Below are 21,083 nucleotides of genomic sequence, written 5' to 3'. Positions count from 1 at the left end.
CATTTTTTTCAAAAATGACGTCATCAAATTTATGCAAATTTGATCATAACTCCGTAAATATTGATCGTTTTTCGCCCAGATTTCGATATGTTGTAGTTTAGAATGTACTCTTTCTCCTAAATAATCATGAATTTTCATTTTGAAAAACGTATCATGGCGTAAAACAGCGATGAAAAGAGGCATGTCATTTTTCCTCATTTTGCGTGTAATCTCTATGGGACATGACTTTTTCTCAAAACTAGATTCTACATTCCTCTATTTCGTGAGCTATATCTCTATTTTTTGTTAGTTATCCCTGAGCTTTTAGTATGTTGTAGCTGAGATTCTTAGCTTTCAGAAATATTGCCTTCATTTCTCATTTCATCAGATGCCGAGATCATGCCCACTTTTCGCTTGCAAAATTGGATTTGTAATTCTCAAATTTCCTTACGTGTAATCTCTATGGGAACATATAATTCCTATGGGGAATATCGTGGCTCAATGGATAACGCACTTGACTAGCGTCCTCGGGGGCGCAGGTTCGAGTCCTGGGGTGAACAAGATGATTTTTTCCTTTTTTTTCTTTTTACCACCTCGTACATGATCCTTTATGATAATTAAAAGGTATAAAAGTTAAAATTTAGCAAGATAAAACAGATTATACTTTTTTCATACTTCAATTGTCATATATTAATGAGACATTTTTCACAGTGCTTTATCATCTCCCCTCATCTCCCGTCTTTCACAACTATTCTATCCATAATCAGGGGCGGTTCCAGCTTTTTATAAAGGGGGGGGTTGGGGTGGTATGCGAGGGAGCGTAGCGACCGAGTCCAAGCGAGCGGAGCGAGCGAGGGGGGAGGGTGTGGGAGGGGGGTGTCCGGTGTCCCCCCTCCCACAGTAGGGAAAATTTTTGAAAATCTGTGTGTGAAAATGGCGTTTTCTTGCATAAAATAGAATAAAATAAAATTACAAGTTTAAAAAAAAAGATAAGATTTAAAAAAATGGTCCCCGGATTTTTTTTTTTTTTTTTTGGGGGGGGGGGTTGCAACCCCCCTAACCCCCCCCCTCTAGATCCGCTTCTGATAATGAACATTCCGTTGTCATCATGATGATCATATTGATCTACATGAACATGGTGATAGTGATCATGATGCCGAGAATAAGGACAGACCACCTAATTCGTCCGCATGACGAATTAAATTCTAGTTTTGTATGTTTATCTATTTACCTCCTATCAATCTATCTACCTTTATTTTATATATCATCCAATCCATCTATCTATCTATCCTACTTTCCATCTATCTGTTTAAATATGTATGTCTATCTTTTTATCTTTCAATCTAATGTCTATTGATCTGTTTAAATAATTGTTTATTTGTCTGTCTATCTAATATCTATCTATCTATTAAATCTGTTTAATATGTTATTATATATGTTTATTTATCAATAAATATATCGATATATTTTCTGTCTGTCCATCTGTGTATATATAATATCATAATCACCGTTATCATCTTATTTGTCATCAATCATTATTATCATCATCCTCATCATCATCGTAATTTTTGTCATCAATCATTATATATCTATCTATCTATTTATCTATCTATCTATCTATCTATCTATCTATCTATCTATCTATCTATCTATCTATCTATCTATCTATCTATCTATCTATCTATCTATCTAATTTCTATCTATCTAATACGTATTTATATGTTTATATATATATATATCTATATCTATCTATCGATCTATCTGTCTATCTATATATCAAGATATAATTTACTACCTTATCATTTATCTCTCCATCTATCTATCTACCTTTCTTATGTGTATCTGTTTAAATATATATGTCTATATGACTGTCTATTTATCTTTCAATCTTATATCTACTCATTTGTTAAAATAATTATGTATGTTTATCTACTAATAATTACCTTTCTACGACAGACCACCTAATTCGTCCGCTTGATGAATTAAAATCTAGTTATATATTCTAGTTATAATTATCATAATTATGTCCCCATTATTCAGTCAGTAACGATGGTCCGAAGAAATCAGCATTCTCGATCTTTACAAATGGGAATTATTCTGTACTCAAGAGTATACGTGGTCAAATATCATCCTACCAGAAGAACTCATCGCATCTAAAAAGAAGTAAGTAACTGACATCACTATTTTTCAGTGAATTAATATCATATATACGTTATAAATGAAGGCGATTTGGGTAAAATCTTTTATAGCATAGTTATATACCAACCCATTGGGGGATCCAGGGGGGCAAAGCCGGCCCGCCTCCCCCCTTTGAGAGGCACAATTAAAAATTTGTAATGTAAAAATGCCGTTAAAACAGAAGTGTGCCCCCTTTTTGAAAGTGAAGACCCCCCCCCCCCCTCATGAAAATGTATCCACCCCTGATCCGCCCCTGTACCAACCTAATTTTCAGGGGGTGCTGAAGTAGGGCCATGGGGGAGGGGTTACAAAATGAGATTTACAATTTTATAATGCCATGTTGTCACAATCACGATTTTTAGACCACATGTGATTAGATTGACTTCTTGCACTACAGTTCATTTGTCAGGACCTAACTAAGTTCAGCTTATTTCAAATTATATACTATTAGCTTACCAAGGTAACACTTCGTGTTTGTAATACTACAGTACTTTCCTAGTACACTGACTGTATAATGTATCATAATAGGGCATTTTTGCAATCACTTTGCAGACGCTTTTAATAACGCAGATAATCTGTTGTCAAAAGCCTTTTGTAACGGAGCAGTCTTTGTCAAAAGAAAATCAAAACAACAGTGTCGTCTGGATCAACGACGTATTGACACTTTTTCTTGTCCGGTTCGAATCTTAAGATGTGTTTTCCCGGTCCACCATCATTCGACAATGACCTCTAATCTGTCCATTGTGATTTGACCGGTACTTTCAATAGATTCTAAACGTTGAAGAAAGCGTCAGCGAAGTGGATGCTAAAAGACTCCAATATGTTTTAATAGAGCATTTATGACCATGTGCATCCCATTTGATATTGTAAGCCTGATAATTATTTAAGAAAGAATATTGTTGAATTTCAAGGAACTTTTGATTATTCTAATATTCTATTCTTTCTCTCTTTGTTCGAATTTATTGACAGCTATTCCATTACCTACTTGCATCCACCCAGTAATTATTAGTAATGCATCGGGTAAGTTCGAAGGCTTTATTTGCAAATCTACTGAAATATTTTTTTTCCATAATGTCAGTGGCATACTGATGGGGGAGGAGGGGCACGACCAAGGAAAAAATACAAAGAGAACAAAAAGAAAAGGGAAGAGAGAAGGATGAAATTTTGAAATCATTTTCTTAACATTATGTAAAAATCTATCACAAACTTTGATTTTCAGAATAAAAATGTCGAAATTTTGGCTCGCTCGCAACTTTTTATAAATTTTGGCCGATGCGCCATATCGAGCCCCCTCATTTTTTTGTTGGGGGGGGGGGGGCTCATTTCGCCACTGCATAATGTAGCGCAGAGTTTTGTCCCCGATGTCCCCCCCTATAGGAACAAAAGAAAATCCTTTGCGTTGACCCCCCCCCCCCCCCATGTAATGTAGTGGTGGTCTGTCAGATAGACCTGATCTAAAGTATATAAAAAAAAATACGCACTATTAAACTACGTCCACGTTGCATACAGATGCATGGACATAATGGGGTAAAACAGCTTTGGGAGTCATACGTCGTCAGAGGTAAAGGGGCCCTACCCCCCCCTTTTTTTTTGGGGGGGGGGTCAACTTCGCAGCTCAACTTCTCATCACAATATATTTTTGGCTACTTGGGGTTAATTGGGGTAGTGCTCTCAGTATTCCGCGCCTATTTTCACGACATTAAACAACATTAAAATCTCTACTCAAATTACTTCTTAATAGCTTATACAATACTCTGTGACCAGTGTTCTGTCACTTTGAACTTTTTCCTATTTTCCGGTTTCCAATTGCCCTAACTTTTTCCTTTTGTCTGAACTTCCTCGTATCTTCTCCACCTAAATTATTTTAGGGGCAGTACAAGACACAGTTACATTTCCTTGTAATTCAAACTTGTCTTTTATTTGATTGTATTGATATCTGGAGCGTTGTGGCCCAGTGGATAAGTCTTCTGACTTTGAAACAGAGGGTCGTGGGTTCGAATCCCAGCCATGGCGTAATTTCCTTCAGCAAGAAATTTATCCACGTTGTGCTGCACTCGACCCAGGTGAGGTGAATGGGTACCCGGCAGGATTAATTCCTCGAATGCATGAGCGCTGAAAGGCAGCTCGAGCTAAAGCCGGGGTAATAATAATAATAACAACGCGCCTCGGAATAGAATATTTCTAGATAGATGGCGCTATATAAATGCCTATTATTATTATCTATTATATCAACCTGGATATGCCAAATTGATTGATATATTCTTTGTAAATATTTTACATATTGATTTTTTGTTCATCTCAAGGCCCACAAGGACAGCAGTTTGTGTAACTGATTAGGCCACCCTGATTAAATAAAACTGAAGATAAATAAATAAAAAGGTCAAACATCAAAAGTAACCTGGAAAGGAATATATATATATATATATAGAGAGAGAGAGAGAGAGAGAATAGGCAGAACTATGGAAACTATGCAACACGAGGAATGTGAACATTACAGCAATAATATAGATCGCAGTATCAGGTCCCGGGGAAGACTAATTGCCGATGGAGATTTATTAATCAAAATATTATATTCGCAGAAGCCATAATAAATTAACAGGGCATGCTAAATTGGACTACCCCCCCCCCCCCGGTTGCATAATGGGGCAGAAATTTGAGAGGGCTGTGTTTGGGAGTAAGACTGATTGGAGTGGAAAACTCGACTCGATATTCGGAATATAACCACATAAAGGTAAAATTTATAATTACCCAGCAGGAAATTCAATGAAAATAATGTTCAATGATTTAATGCATTTATCTAGGATTTTTTTTAAATGTGATTTAGGGCCTATATACATTTACATTTTTTTTTGGGGGGAGGGGGTCGATATGATCCCCGTTCTCACGTTCATCTTTGATTAGGATATTTCCTGTCTTTATCACTTTTTTTACTTCTTGGCAATAATAATAAAAAAGAATTTGGACTCACTTGCTATGAAATATTCGTTTATCCAATATTAATCCCAGCCCCTAAGCGTTTAATGCAAAACTGCAGCGTCTATGATAGTCATCCAAAGTAATATATCACTTCCCTTTTATTTGCCCTTTAGCAAAGACCAGTGGAAGGAAATTTTAGATGGCCGCGGATGTCTGCGTGCTATTCATGTTTGTCATTTTGATGACCCAAGTCTAGGCCTGAAAATAACTTCAAACAGGCGTTGTCACTTTGAATTTTCCTGTTTTTTGCTAAATCACCTCTCAGTTCACATGAATTTCTTGTTTTAATATCGAAAAGGGGGCATTATTTTTTGGGTTAATTCGAAGTAGCTTCGGGCAACCATCGATGCGTGGTTGACGAAGCTTCGTATCTAATAAAAAGTTTGGTTAACGTTTGGTTTAGTTTGATTGGTGCGTTTATTTCTTCTTTCACAACGTTCATGCGAAGTCCAACTCCAGAGGCACCATTTGGACATGTTGGACAGTTGGGATAAAACACATTTCCCAAGGGCCACTTTCACGATTCGTGGAAAATGGGGAAAATATATTTTTGCTCTTTATTTTTCTTCCCATTTTTAAAAGTGAAGATTGATGGATTTCTTTTGCCACAAATTATCTCTTTTTAAGGGAGAGGCTTGATAAAAAGTATATTGCCAAACAAAACCAATAAGCTTTTGCCCCCGCCCCATTTTATAAAATCCTGGTTCTGCCTGCCACCTTCCGATGCGAGCGATATATATATCGTGATTACCCCCTTGGCTTTGGAATGGATTATGGATTCATATCAAATAGAGCTTTGGGTTAGGAATTTATGTCAGATTACAATATATCTTACCATTAATCATGCTGATTTAAAACATGTCTTTTGGTTCTTTCTCTCGAGCCATGAATACGGATATGTTTAATTGATTTCGGATGGCGAGCCAGCATCATGTATGCAACTGCTTGGTGTATATCAGTAGCCCGTAATCATGGAAGGTTTTAAGTGCCAACTAGTTTACGACATGACGAGATATTTTATCCTGCTAAGTTGAATAGTGTTGAAAATAATTCAATTATATTTATTTCACTTTAAAAACCATACATAATATTACAGAAAATTTCAAAAGAAAGAAACAATTGTTCCATGTACATATAAAAGAGATAAACATATAACAAAAATGAAATACAATGGTAAATAATGTGACCGGGGCTAGAAAAAGCAGAGCTTATCGAGTCTAGCCCCGGCAGAAAAGGAGAAAGAAGAAGAGGCCCATACCGGGAGCAGGTACGGTCAAAGGCAGAAGAGGGTCGGGTCGGGACAGATGTCGACTTAATAGCCTTACCATGTCCACATCGTAATTTACATTATCTTGCCATGCCGACTTATTAACATTATCGTGTCAACAAGTCAAACTGACTTTTAATAAGATACATGAAGTCATAGTGAATAATGCTATCACTATCTATTGCGTATCTCGTAATGACGATATAATTTTTTTTAATAAACTGACCATATCGACATGGCGATGAATTTTTATCTTGCCATGTCGACTTAATAATATTATTGTGTCAACAAGTCAAATTGAATTTTATGTAGATACATGACGTCGTGTGAATTACGCTATCATTATCTATTGCGTATCTCGGAAAGTCGACATCACCTTTTTAAAAGAAATTGACCATGTCAACATGGCGATATATTCTATCTTGCCATGTCTACTTATGAACATCATCGTGTCAACAAGATAAGTCAAGGTTTAAGGGGTTATATGTAGCCATTTTCGATTTATTAAATATAAATATATACAAATATTCAAAGATGCTGGGCACTATTTGCCGACTCGAGAGATTGTATTTATTTAATTAAAATCAAGATCTTCCCCATGTTGATGTACCCCTCATTTTATATTTTTTTAAACGGAAAATGTTATATTTATTTTTAATGTTGTTATTTATTCATCTTTTGGGGTGAGTTCTTAGGTGATGTTAGTAAATTGTCAATGCATTCGAGTAACTAATATCAATTAAGTTTTAACATGGCTAATTTAAAATGTGACTATTTTAGATCTAAATTCTTCTCATAATTAGGTGTCTAATGCCCGATTACTGTATTCGTGGCTTAACGACGGCACGCACACTGTTTTCTGTAACCATATCTACAATTCAAACAACCCGTAGTCATGGTAGTTTAAACGTTAAAGGGGTTTCTTGTAAGCTGAAAGAAGTCTACGGGCCTTTTCGCACGTGAATCTTGAATCATCATTGTACTGATGATTGCAATTCGTCCGATGTTTTGAATCACACGCTGTGATTTGAATTCGAATTCCCGGGCGAAGGCGGTATGTGTCCTTGGTGACTTGTCAATCAAAGCACTGCATCGACAAGATGAGTGCATGACAATTGTATTTTTACTGAAGTGCTTGAAAGGACACGTAAGCTCCGCCCCTACAAGATGTTTTGGAGGTCAAGCCTTTCACACGTAAAATTCGCACCGTAATTTGAGTGAAACTCATACATCCTTTACACCAGTCACCAGATGAAGTTCCCGCTACGTTCTTAAAGTTCAGAAGAAACCCTCGGACGTGGCGCCAACTTTGTTTGATTTTCTCGAAAGATGTGAAATTTTCACGAGCGTGCTACGTCTGCGCGACGTTATTGTAAAGTTTATGCTGCGTGTGTGGTGTGCCCACTAAGATTATTCTACGCACAGAACCGGTCCATGCTGCGTCGAAACGGGATAACTACAGCCAGCAGATTGCGCGACTTGCTTTGTCTCGTCGGTTTGGACGTAGTGCCAACTGATACCCCATTACACAAACGCTACGTCCATGCAGTTCTCGCCGCGTCAAAGAAAAATGGCGATGACACAGTGGGAACTGCAACAGCGTACTGAGAGCGTAGAGAGAACTGTTGTTGACGTAGCATGGTCTGCATGATCTCCGGAGACGAATTTTCCGCCACATGGAATTTGAACATGTCCAAAGCCCACGTAGCGGAGCACCGTCTGAGAGTACGTAGTAATGATGCAGTAAGGACCTACCAACAACTCCTACGACGTAGCATAGACGTAGAGGACACGGGAACATCGTGGCAACAACTCTGTCCATGTCTACTGTACTGCTACTACGCGGCTATCACGCACACCAAGTTGGCGCTACGTCCGCACACTGACGAAGGTACAACAAGTACAGCACTCTGCTGGATGTAGTCAGAACGTAGCAGAACCGCTTCGACGCAACATGGACCGCTTTTTCGCGCAAAATAAACCTAGTTGGAACTTCAAAAGAACCTGGCGCGGACGTAGCATGCACTTGACAATTTCACATTTTTTTAAAGAAAATCAAATGGAGCTGCCGCCGGGTGCTGGGTTTTCTTCGGAATTTCAACAACGTAGCAGGAACTTCACCTGATGTATAGGACGTAGTGACAACTGAATGTGCTTGGCGGCCACGCAGTAGACATGGGCAGAGTTGTTGTTCGTTCTTTCCGTTCCACCACGTCTATGCTACGACGTTGGAGATGTTATTAGGTCCTAAGGAGGTCCTTGCTGCGTCATAACTACGCACTGTTCAGACGACGCTCCTGCTACATGGACTTCGGACATGTTCAAAGTCCACGTAGTGGAAATGGGTCTCCAGAGATCATGCAGACTATGCCACGTCAATAGCAGTTCTTGCTACGTTCTCAGTACGCTGTAGCAGCTCCCATTGCGTCATGGCAATTTTTCGTTGACGTAGCGAGAACTGCGTGGACGTAACGTTGGTGTGAAGTGGTATTAACTGGAATTCACCGCAGTGTTAAAAATTTGACATTGGCTTATATTTCGCTGGAATCATCATTCAAATTACGATTTTTTTTAGGGGCGGATTACTCATTGATAACCCCTCATTAACATGCTTGCCTGCTTGGGCGTCAGGGACCCCCCATGAGCAAAGGATAGTCCTCTGCACTGACGCCTAAGCTTGCCTGAGACAAAAATATTCACCCAAGCTCGTTATTGTGGACGCAATTCTCTTAACAAATAATAATAGATCATTGTAAAACATCTTATTAATGAAACATTTTGATTCACCTGAATGTATCGGTCCTATAATTGCATGGATCGCAAGCCCGTACAACTTTTTTTTTATATGTGTGTGTTGGGGAGGGAGGGTTAACTTTGTAAGAAAAAAATGTTTCTCGTCGATAAAGTGGTATACAATGGAAATAGAATGTGTCGACATTTCGCTCCTCAAAACATGTTAGAACCATGAAAAAGTTTTTAAACTAAAATGATTATAAATTTCCTCCTAGAATTTCTGACAAGCAAATAAAAGGTGAAAACTCTGAAAATGGTCGTCACCTTTTGTCTGCTTTTCATATTATTTCTCGCTTGTAAAGTATATCATCACGCTTTAAACCTACCTTTTAAAGAGTATTTTGTTTCATTTTATTACCCTCTCTATGTAATGTGAATGTTTCGGGTTTTACAAGGCCATAATTATGTTTTGTATTATGTTTTAAGATCGCGAATTGAAATGAATTCGAATGGAATTGAATTGAATTGAATGGAATCGATTTGATTTAAATGGATTGGTTTGAATAAATTAAAATCGAATGTTTGAATTTAATTGAAATGAAATGAATTGAATTGTACTGAACCGAATTGAATTGAACGTCACGAATTAAATTTGAATTTTGTTTATTCCATATTTTTTGCATTATGTTTAATGATCGAGAATTTGAATTAATCCAAATTGAAAAAAAATTGAATGGAATCGAATTGAATCGTATACTTGAATTGAAATGAAATGAACTGAATAAGATTGAACTGAACCTAATTGAATTGAATGAAATGAACTAAACTGAACCGAATCGAACTGAACTGAATTCAATTCAATTAATTTCAATTGAATCGAATTAAATTGCACTGGATTGAATTGAATTGAGTTTGATTTAATTCTATAATCAATCATTTCTTCTCATACCTTTTTTTGGTCCAGTGGCTCGACTACTTTCCCACGTTTCATTCGTGACGATAGACGAGAATCAATTAAGCCGAATGAATTGAATCGAATCCAATTGATCTGAACTGAATTGAATCGAATTGAAATGAAATGAATTGAGTTGAACTGGACTTAACTGAATTGAACTGAATCGAATAGAGCTGAAATGGATTGAATTGAGGTGAATTAAACTAAATTGAATAGAATAGAATCGAGTTGAATTGAACTGAACTGAATTTAATTGAACTGAATCGCATCTTGTCGAAATGAATTAGATTGAGTCAAACTGCGCTGAATTTAATTGAATTCGACCATGAATCATGCATTCCCGTACCGTATTTCTTTGTCCAGCGGCTCGACTCCGGCCCGACGTCTCTTTCGTGACGTTAGACGAGGTGTGCTGGCAGACCTTTGGAGATACCATGTCAACCGTCGGTAAGATGTCCCGACTTAGCAACAAGCTTCTTAGGGAGATGAACGTGACTGCCGTCTTGAAGGAAAGGAACCAGACAGCTGATGAGGTGTTCCATGACCTTGGGCTCATGATAGACGTGGAGGGGTACATTTACCAACCAGGGGGGCATTGGAAGCCCGTCGATTGTGATCCCAAATGGAAAGTAAGTTCGATCCATCAACCTTTTATTTTCATTCCATTTATGCTTCGTCGTTCATGCTACACAGTGTATTCTTTCGTGAAACTCCACTTCAAACTTGATTACTTTGAGTTGAACCATCTCTCATGCATTTCATGTTCAAGGGCTACCCACCAAAGTTCTTTTCGATTATCCACTTGTCCGCCACAATTGCATTCAATTTTCAGAAATTGCTAATTTGTTTCTCTTTCATTCATGATTTGTGCATAAGATAATTATAATCGCAGTTATGTTTTATTATTGGGTAATGGATATTGAATAATTAAATATAAAATGTTATATATGAATAAAAGATTTATTTGTTACTGAATCGCTTATGACGATTTGTCATCACTTACAAATTTGCCTATGCACTTATTGGCTCACTATGTACTCAATTATTGTATACCCAGTTTATTATGAGGCGCCGAATGTACCAATATTATATAGAACAATTATTTGTTATATAATCATTATTTATTAAATAATAACTATTATTTATATATAATTTACATTTTATTTGTAAATAACTACTATTATATAAAATATCATTTCTAATTATTTATATATAATTCCAAGTAATACTTCATTATTTGTAAATAATAATAGTTCGACATTCCATTATTTATAAATAATGATTATTTGTTTTTCATTATTTATAAATAATGATTATTTGTTTTTCATTATTTATAAATAATGATTATTTGTTTTTCATTATTTATAAATAATGATTATTTGTTTTTCATTATTTATAAATAATGATTATTTGTTTTTCATTATTTATAAATAATGATTATTTGTTTTTCATTATTTATAAATAATTTGTTGAGTTTTCCATTATTTATAAATAATGATTATTTGTTAAATAATGAAAACGTCTACTTCATTATTTATAAATAATTTTTTCGAGTGCACCATTATTCTCATTATTTATAAATAATCATTATTTAATGTTCGAGTTTTCCATTATTTATAAATAAAGATTATTTGTTAAATAATGAAATATCTACTTCATTATTTATAAATAATAATTTTGTTTCAATATCCCATTATTTATAAATAATCATTATTTATAAACAATTTTTACAGTTTGCCATTATATACAAATAATCATTATTTATATACAAATAACCATTATTTATTAAATAATGCCATTATTTATTAAATAATGCCATTATTTATTAAATAATGGAAAACTCGCTATAACATGCAAATGTGGGACCGCCCATGATATGAATATTCATGATGCGATTTCCTTTTTCGTGATTTTTCTTCACAAATTTTTGTCCATTTCCTCTTCATAATGACATTTCTTGAAGCAATTTTCTAGGGATATGGTCTGATTGTAATATTCTTCATTTTCTATATAACTTCGTCTTCGTAGAAATATCAAAAAGTGTAATTTTATACGATTTTTCCTACAGTTCACAATCCCCATAGGCGCGCGTGTATCGTAGGGACAACCGGTGAATCGATCGAAATACTACGTTGGTTGGTCCCCGGAAGTGGCGGGCAGAATTTAGCCCGAATCCTCGATGGAAGTCGATCAAGTGCATATGAGCTGAGAGAGTGAAATATCAGTGTACTTGTACAGGCCCTTCTACTTTTTATAAATATTTCTTGTTGCTTTTTTTGTTAAGTTAATTTTTCCTGGTGTAGAGATAAGTTTCAGTTCTAATAATGCACTTCAAATACATTTTGGAGTGTCTGTTTGAGGCGTTTGGGGCGATTTCATGCACCCTGGCCCCAAAATGCTCGCAACGACAACACGGGGGCATGATGACCCCTAAATTTTTAAAAACTTATTTTTCTATTGAAAATTATCACAAAATTCACAAAAAGTGTGCACGAAAGCCTTCGTATTTCACTTTTAAAACTCCAAAAAGTGCCCAAATGACAAGCTTGGTCGCTTCGCTGTGTCGCTTTCAACTTGAGAACGTTTACGCGTCTGCATGCTCCCCCCCCCCCCTCCTCCGAAAGAAATTCTGTATACGGCCATGCTCTAAAGAGCCTGGCACATTGATTTATGTATACTTTCATTTTCATTATTTTTATCTCATTATCAACATGGCCTTACGCAGAATTTTTTCCAGGGGGGCCGGGGCCGGAGCATGACGCACGTAAACTTTCTCAAAAAAATCTTGAAAGCGAGACAGCCACGGGACCAAGCCCAATTACAAGCTTGGTCGCTTCGCTGTCTCGCTTTCAACTTGAGAACGTTTACGCGCGTCTGCCCCCACCCCCCGAAAGAAATTCTTTGAACGGCCATGCTCAAAAGAGCATATGGCACATTGATTTATATGTACTTTTCATTTTCATTATTTTTATCACATTATCATCATGGCCTTACACAGAATTTTTACCGGGGGGGGGGGGAGCAGCTAGGACGCGCGTAAAGTTTCTCAAAAAAATCTTGAAAGCGAGACAGCGACGCGACCAAGCTCAAATGACAAGCTTGGTCGCTTCGCTTTTTCAAGATTTTTATGAGAAAGTTTACGCGTGTCCTGCTCCCCCCACCCCCCCTCCCGGAAAAATTCTGCGTAAGGCCATGATGATAATGAGATAAAATTAATGAAAATGAAGTATACATAAATCAATGTGCCAGGCTCTTTAGAGCATGGCCGTATACAGAATTTCTTTCGGAGGAGGGGGGGGGGGGGAAGCAGACGCGTAAACGTTCTCAAGTTGAAAGCGACACAGCGAAGCGACCAAGCTTGTCATTTGGGCACTTTTTGGAGTTTTAAAAGTGAAATACGAAGGCTTTCGTGCACACTTTTGGTGAATTTTGTGATAATTTTCAATAGAAAAATAAGTTTTTAAAAATTTAGGGGTCATCATGCCCCCGTATTGTCGTTGCGAGCATTTTGGGGCCAGGGTGCATGAAATCGCCCCAAACGCCTCAAACAGACACTCCAAAATGTATTTGAAGTGCATTATCAGAACTGAAACTTATCTCTACACCAGGAAAAATTAACTTAACAAAAAAAGCAACAAGAAATATTTATAAAAAGTAGAAGGGCCTGTACAAGTACACTGATATTTCACTCTCTCAGCTCATATGCACTTGATCGACTTCCATCGAGGATTCGGGCTAAATTCTGCCCGCCACTTCCGGGGACCAACCAACGTAGTATTTCGATCGATTCACCGGTTGTCCCTACGATACACGCGCGCCTATGGGGATTGTGAACTGTAGGAAAAATCGTATAAAATTACACTTTTTGATATTTCTACGAAGACGAAGTTATATAGAAAATGAAGAATATTACAATCAGACCATATCCCTAGAAAATTGCTTCAAGAAATGTCATTATGAAGAGGAAATGGACAAAAATTTGTGAAGAAAAATCACGAAAAAGGAAATCGCATCATGAATATTCATATCATGGGCGGTCCCACATTTGCATGTTATAGCGAGTTTTCCATTATTTAATAAATAATGGCATTATTTAATAAATAATGGTTATTTGTATATAAATAATGATTATTTGTATATAATGGCAAACTGTAAAAATTGTTTATAAATAATGATTATTTATAAATAATGGGATATTGAAACAAAATTATTATTTATAAATAATGAAGTAGATATTTCATTATTTAACAAATAATCTTTATTTATAAATAATGGAAAACTCGAACATTAAATAATGATTATTTATAAATAATGAGAATAATGGTGCACTCGAAAAAATTATTTATAAATAATGAAGTAGACGTTTTCATTATTTAACAAATAATCATTATTTATAAATAATGGAAAACTCAACAAATTATTTATAAATAATGAAAAACAAATAATCATTATTTATAAATAATGAAAAAAAAATAATCATTATTTATAAATAATGAAAAACAAATAATCATTATTTATAAATAATGGAATGTCGAACTATTATTATTTACAAATAATGAAGTATTACTTGGAATTATATATAAATAATTAGAAATGATATTTTATATAATAGTAGTTATTTACAAATAAAATGTAAATTATATATAAATAATAGTTATTATTTAATAAATAATGATTATATAACAAATAATTGTTCTATATAATATTGGTACATTCGGCGTCTCATAGTTTATAGGCCAATCGGTTTTAGTTTCGACAATTTGTTTTTAATGACTCAAAGTGTCCTTTTCATGCATTTTTTTTCTTAGGTTGCATTGGTGGTTCCATTTCGAGATCGAATCGACCATCTTGCCATATTCCTTCGTCATATGATACCAATCCTACAGCTGCAGAAACTAGAATTCTCCATTTTTGTTGTCGAACAGGTATGTTACCATGGTAAATGACCATTTGATGTGTCGGGCGCTGGCAACAGCGAATCAAGCTTAACCCTATCTTAACTGGGCTATTTCAGACCAGGATATACTGGGGGGGGGTCCCCCTCAGATTTTTTATAATCAATTAATTACGCAAATAAGCGTATGAAATTTGCCCTAAATTTGTTTTTTTGTGTGTATGTTTTTGCCTTTAACTCAGTTTATATAGCTAGTAGAATGCTAATTTTGGTGGGAGTATTAATTATTACATTTCTAACAAATATCTACAAAAATTGCAAAAATATGATTAATTTCTTATGTATTTTATTGTTTTTAGATTCTTGTGTATTTCTTTGTTTTTTCAAACCTTTGTTTTTTCAAATTAACTTTGTCATTGAACCTTTTTCGATCATAAATAGCATAAAATAAATCCATTTAAAACAACAAAAGTAAAAATAATTATACATTTATGATTTTTGGTTGAAAACACAATTTGCATTGACTTTGTACACGAAATCACGTTTTTTTAGCAATTTTAGGTCTGACATGCATTTACAAGATGTTGCAAAATTTTGGAACCACGTACCCGGGCGACGCAAATTTGGTCTCAAAAGACGCGCAAGACTTGAAAGTAAAAAGTCGGCGAGCAGCGCGGTCAAAAAATTTTGTGCAACGGCGTAGTAACGATATTTGTCGAGGAGGGGGGGGGGTCAAATTGACCCCCCAGTTTAATAAGGGTAAAGCCACTAAAGAATATTGCGCCAAGAAAATAATGACTACTACAAGCAACAGGGCACTAAATACAAGTCATTCTTCCATTTGTGCACGTGCATGAGCTCTTGTGTGAAGTCCCCCTTTTTTATCCTGCCAATAAACATCTACAAAAGCTTAAAATTACCCTTTTTTTTGGGGGGGGGGGTGTTCAGCCCCACCCCCACTTTTGACTCACCCCTAACCCGATATACACACACATACCTACACCCACACACACACACACACACACACACACACACACTCACAAACATAGTTCTGCAACCCCTGTTTATGATCGCTGGAATACGTCTGATTAAACTATCGAAATATATTGCTTAGAAGGAGAAAAAGTTCACGGTATACCACTGCATGAAGCAAAAGCCTAGCAATAATGTATGTTTTATTCATCATGTTAATCATGATCCCCACCCCACTTTTGACTCACCCTCTTATTTCAACTTCACGATTAGCCTATCATGCATGGGTGCCCGTTACCGTAAGAGTTTGCCAACGGGTACCAGTCCCAAATGCGCTCTGATTGGTTATAGAAATCGAGTTACGTATGGTTGAACCTTTTTATTTTTCGTATTCTTTATTCAGAATAACAACATGAGTTTCAACCGAGCAATGCTACTCAACGTCGGGTTCCTGGAAGCCTTGAAGCTAACACGATACGACTGCTATGTATTCCACGATGTCGACCACCTGGCCCTCAACACAAACAACTACTATGGATGCGATTCCATGCCACGACATTTCATCTCTGGCGATGACTACTGGGATTACCGGTAAGGTTGCAAACAACGCTGGAGTACTGTGGGCGGGGCTTGGGAGGGGCCAATGGCTCCGCCCCACACATGTTCCACGACTAAGAAAAGAAGGGGAGAAGAATATGAAAAAAAATGGGGGAGGAAAAATGTGAAATATATTTGTCATGTGATTTTAAGCTAGTTAGGCTTTTTCCATATCTCGGGATCGGATCGGACGCAGCAAAAAATCTGTCTCATTGCGAGGTAGTGTGATAACTATTCGAGGGTAACCGGAAGAAATACATTTTGCTTCCGATGTATGACCGATGAGCCATAATTCTTTGTGGAACAGGAATATAAACGATATTACCTAATAAATTTTCGATTGTGATTATTTTTTCCAGTCTCATAATGAGTTGATTTTGTCACTATACATTCCGAAGACTTGACCCTTTAATCCGAAGATATCTTCGTTAATATCCGTCTGGTTTCCCTCTTCAAACAGTTTACTCTACGATTCCCTGTTCGGCGGAGTCACAGGTCTTACCACATCACAGATGCGACACGTGAACGGTTTCTCAAATATGTACTGGGGGTGGGGTGCAGAGGACGATGATATCTACAAGAGGGTACTTGCTAAAGGATATTTTCGATCAAGGCCGGAGGGGTCGGTCGGTTACTACAATACTATACACCATGATCACAGTATAGCGGCAGCATCACCGGAACTGTAAGTCGGGGGGGGGGGGGGTGGCAGTTTGCCAAGTTGGAACCTCTTTATATTTTTTTTTGCTTCACGTACCCCTTCGCTTCCCACAATTTTTAGGCAGTTATTCAGAAGTAAAGATTAAACTTGCACCTTTTTCTTCTTTTTTTACTCTCTGATAAAAGTTGGAATTAGGTTTGCTGCTGATGGTTTAGAATTTTAACACACATGTCCTTTTTGCTGGAGAAAGTTCAAATCGCTTCTTAAGCAAAACGTTCATCACTCAGATCCCTTCTACGTATATATATGCACGGATCATTTTATCAAAAAGATATTAAAACCATGTGGTGAGTGTCTATTGACTTTTAGATGAAAATGTACCATTGTTCAGGTGAATAACATTTTCTGGTAATTTTTGTATTTTTTGTTGCAAAGATTACATTTGCTTATCATGTTCAGCGTAACGATTAATAACTTGTATTTAACAAAGAAAACGTACGTACACTTTAGATGCACTGATAACCATTTTCACTATCTATCTTACTATCATTTAGGTTATGTCTTCTAGAATACAGCTACGAACGTACTGAAGACGATGGTCTGAATAGCATAACATACCAAGAGCCCGACATCGAATTGACTCCTCTATTTACTAAGATATCAGTTGATATCCGCAAACAGGCCTGGAAAGAAAAGTGGACCAAGTGCGACCCCTTGCCGTACGCCACTCAAAATCACCAAAATGACGGTAGCGAGCAGAACGGTAATGAAATGGTTTGATTGTGACCGGAAGACATGGGGAGCATTTTCATCAACATTTTACGTCCGACAAGTTGTCAGATCTGATAACTTTCCTTGATTTTGATTGGATGAGAAGCCCAGTACCTATGGTAACTGTCGGGTAAAACAAGACTTGTCAGATGAAACGTCATGAACGTTCGCTAGGATAGACAAAGAGAAGGCGTAAAAAGGGAATTTCACACAAAAGCAGAAGAAGGTGGAGGAAAAAAAGTAGGAGGAGATGTGTTTTCAATTTTCTATTACAGACGGAAGTACTGTTAATTGCATAAGTAGGGGAAGGCGGTTAAGATGAGCAATTTTTTGCTTTTTGCATGTTAGGACTGATACAACTAATAATCTTGTAGAAATAAGTACCTTGCAAAAATAAAAATTTAGTTCTTGGGAATCATTTTTACCTACATGAAAATTTCTAACACTGAAAGGCACTGTCATCTTTGAAACAAATGATGTCAAATGGCTCAACTTGCCCCACCCATGGGGTAAATTGAGCCACCTTCTGGGGTAAATTGAGCCACAAAAAACTTTGTACCAAAGCTATAGGGCAAGAACCAGCCTGACTTTTTTATGTAAAAATCTTTTCACTTGCTAATTCTCTATATACTAAAATCCTCCAAAAGTAATTTATGACTGTCTTGTGAATTTGGTCCCTTACACAGTAAAAAAAATAGCACGTTGTTTAAGCCTGTCACTCTATAACAACAGGTTATTTAAACTGTTTTGTAATTGTTTAAACTTTTTAAACAACTTGTTTAAAAACTTTAAACAACTTGTTTAAAAAGTTTAAACAGTTGTTTTAAAAAAGTCTAAACATTTGTTTAAAAGTTTAAACAGTAGTTGTTAGAGTGACGGGCTTAAACAACGTGCTTAAAATTTTAAACAGCGTTTTTACAGTGTATGCCTGCATATCAATGGCCTTTTAAGGTTTGTTTGTTTCATAAAGGCCTATACATTATTATATCCCTTACTTAAGATTGTTGTATTCAGAGTGTACACAAGGAGAAAAAAAATAGTTTTACTACGAAAAGCGTTTGCCATGAAATAGTTCATTTTCCTTGCTGACGTCACGCATAGTCAATTTTTTTCCCTAGGGAAAAAGTTAACTATACGTTTTTTTGACCCCCCCCCCCCACCTCGATTCGCGAGCTGTGCGGCGCGATGCGAGCAGAACGCTGCTCAGCCAAACGGTACTCTCTACTGCATGCCACGGGCAACTTTCGGCGAGCTGCACTAAGGCGTGTTGTCAAAAGTGTGTGTGCGTTTTTTCCTTTATATTCCACGGCGAAACCGCTGAGCGTGACATTGTCCATTTTCTTACCTACGGGTCAGTGCTCTTGCCATTCAAGACGCCATCGTGCACTTTTGCAGCGAAAACGGAAGCGTGCGCTTTTATCTTTTCTTTTGACGCCCCCCGGCTGGCTCTCCGATAAGATGTTTTTGCATGAGCGCCCTCTATGTCCACGATATCGGCATTTTAGGCAAACTATTGAACACCCCATCTCTAGTCACTGATCTGAATATCGTTGTGTCCTTGTATCTGTGTGCCTAGTCCAGTGGGGTATATATTTTCCAAAGTTACACTTTCACAATTTCTTTTGATAATTTTTCGTTTCGGGTTTCAGCATATGACAAACTTCAGTTAGATTTAGATTTAATTTTTTAATAGAACAATAAAGCTTTAGCCCTTTAGCATGTTGTTTTATTTTGAAGAATATACCGTTAAATTATTGACTTTCTAAAAGTAAGTATTTACGCGCGGGTAAGATTTCTTTCATCACACTGAGCCCACACAGTCAGCATTGTCGGGTGAAAAGGAAAAATATGGAATTTTCCTTAACATCTTTGGAAACAAAATGCAAAACCCCTCGCAAAAATTGCAATATAAATCATACCTGGGTCCAAAAATGAGGGCATTTAAATGTATACATTGAAACGCTACTGTGGCAAAAAAATTCATAAAATGCAAGTGTTTTTTGTGGAAAAAAGAATTAAAACTAAAGGCATCGTTTAAATTCAAATTTGAGCTAAATATAGGCCTATATCTAATTTAGCCAAAGTGCAAATCAATTATTATACACATGATTTGATTTGATTTGATTTATTCATTTTCCGTTCATAAAGCACAACAAAATCAAACAATACATAGTCAAATTTAAAGTACAACATTTATCAAAATAAGGTATAAACAATGAGAACTAATGCAAACTAAGTAACTTTGACTATAATAACTATATAAAACAGAACGGAGGGGCTTGCCAAGAAAAGCGAAGCTTGTATGGGAGGCAAGCCCCCGTAACTTAGTTTCAATACGTATATTACAAAACTATAGTATAAAGGAGAGACGGAAGACAGTTTGAAAGGAGGCTATACAAAATACCGAAGGTAACAACGAAAGAGTGAACCAAATTAGAATAAATGATAACAGTAATAACAATTATAATAATAATAAAATACCAACATGGTTACAATAATTGTGATTATGAGGGAGGAACAGAGAGGCAAATGTAGGGAGAGAGAGGGGGTGCAGATACAATTGAAGGGGCAAAGAGGAGCATGGCAGGTGCGGAAACAGTTCGGCAGGCAAGTTGTATTCTGGGAAGTTAAAAAAAAAAAAGTGATTTTTTTTTATATGGTTTTGGTTATATGGTAGATTGACTTGTTTGTGTAAAGTATTGGCAAATAAGCATCTTTTTAAGGTTATGTTTAAAAATTGTGATGCTTGGGGATTCCTTAAAGGCGTTGGGCAAGGAATTCCAATATACGGGACCAGAAAAGACAAAAGAATTTTTTGCAAGTAAAGTTCGGGTTGGAGGTAGGTGATAAGAGTTTCGTTGTCTTGTAGGATAATCGTGTACAGAGGAGTTTTTGCAGAACATAATTGAAAAAATTGCGGGGAGATCATCTTTATTTAGTTTGTACATAAATTGGCCGAGTTGGAACAGATATATATCATTAACTTTAAGGATTTTGTTTTCAAAAAATAATTTATCTGTGTGACATCTGAAATGTGTATGAAATATTATCCTAAGTGCTTTTTTCTGTAAAAAAAGTATCCTATGTAATTGTGTTTGAA

At 36.3% G+C, this 21,083-nt stretch overlaps 1 protein-coding gene across 1 annotated transcript; it reads left to right on the top strand.

The window, feature by feature from the left end:
- The first annotated feature begins 2,022 nt into the window (after window positions 1–2,022).
- LOC129276754 (beta-1,4-galactosyltransferase 6-like) lies at window positions 2,023–19,955 on the top strand. Its single transcript, XM_054913160.2, has 7 exons — window positions 2,023–2,142; window positions 3,127–3,177; window positions 10,452–10,717; window positions 14,897–15,013; window positions 16,358–16,545; window positions 17,012–17,236; window positions 17,767–19,955. Exons 3-7 carry the CDS (start codon window positions 10,523–10,525, stop codon window positions 17,990–17,992), a joined length of 951 nt encoding a protein of 316 aa, XP_054769135.2. The 5' UTR covers window positions 2,023–2,142; window positions 3,127–3,177; window positions 10,452–10,522; the 3' UTR covers window positions 17,993–19,955.
- Window positions 19,956–21,083: the final 1,128 nt, after the last annotated feature.

This window comes from Lytechinus pictus, chromosome 14, assembly GCF_037042905.1.
Source record: "Lytechinus pictus isolate F3 Inbred chromosome 14, Lp3.0, whole genome shotgun sequence".
In the NCBI taxonomy this organism is placed as follows: Eukaryota; Metazoa; Echinodermata; class Echinoidea; order Temnopleuroida; family Toxopneustidae; genus Lytechinus; species Lytechinus pictus.
The sequence above is the reverse complement of the archived record's forward strand: the minus strand, read 5'-3'. Positions and strand labels throughout refer to the sequence as shown.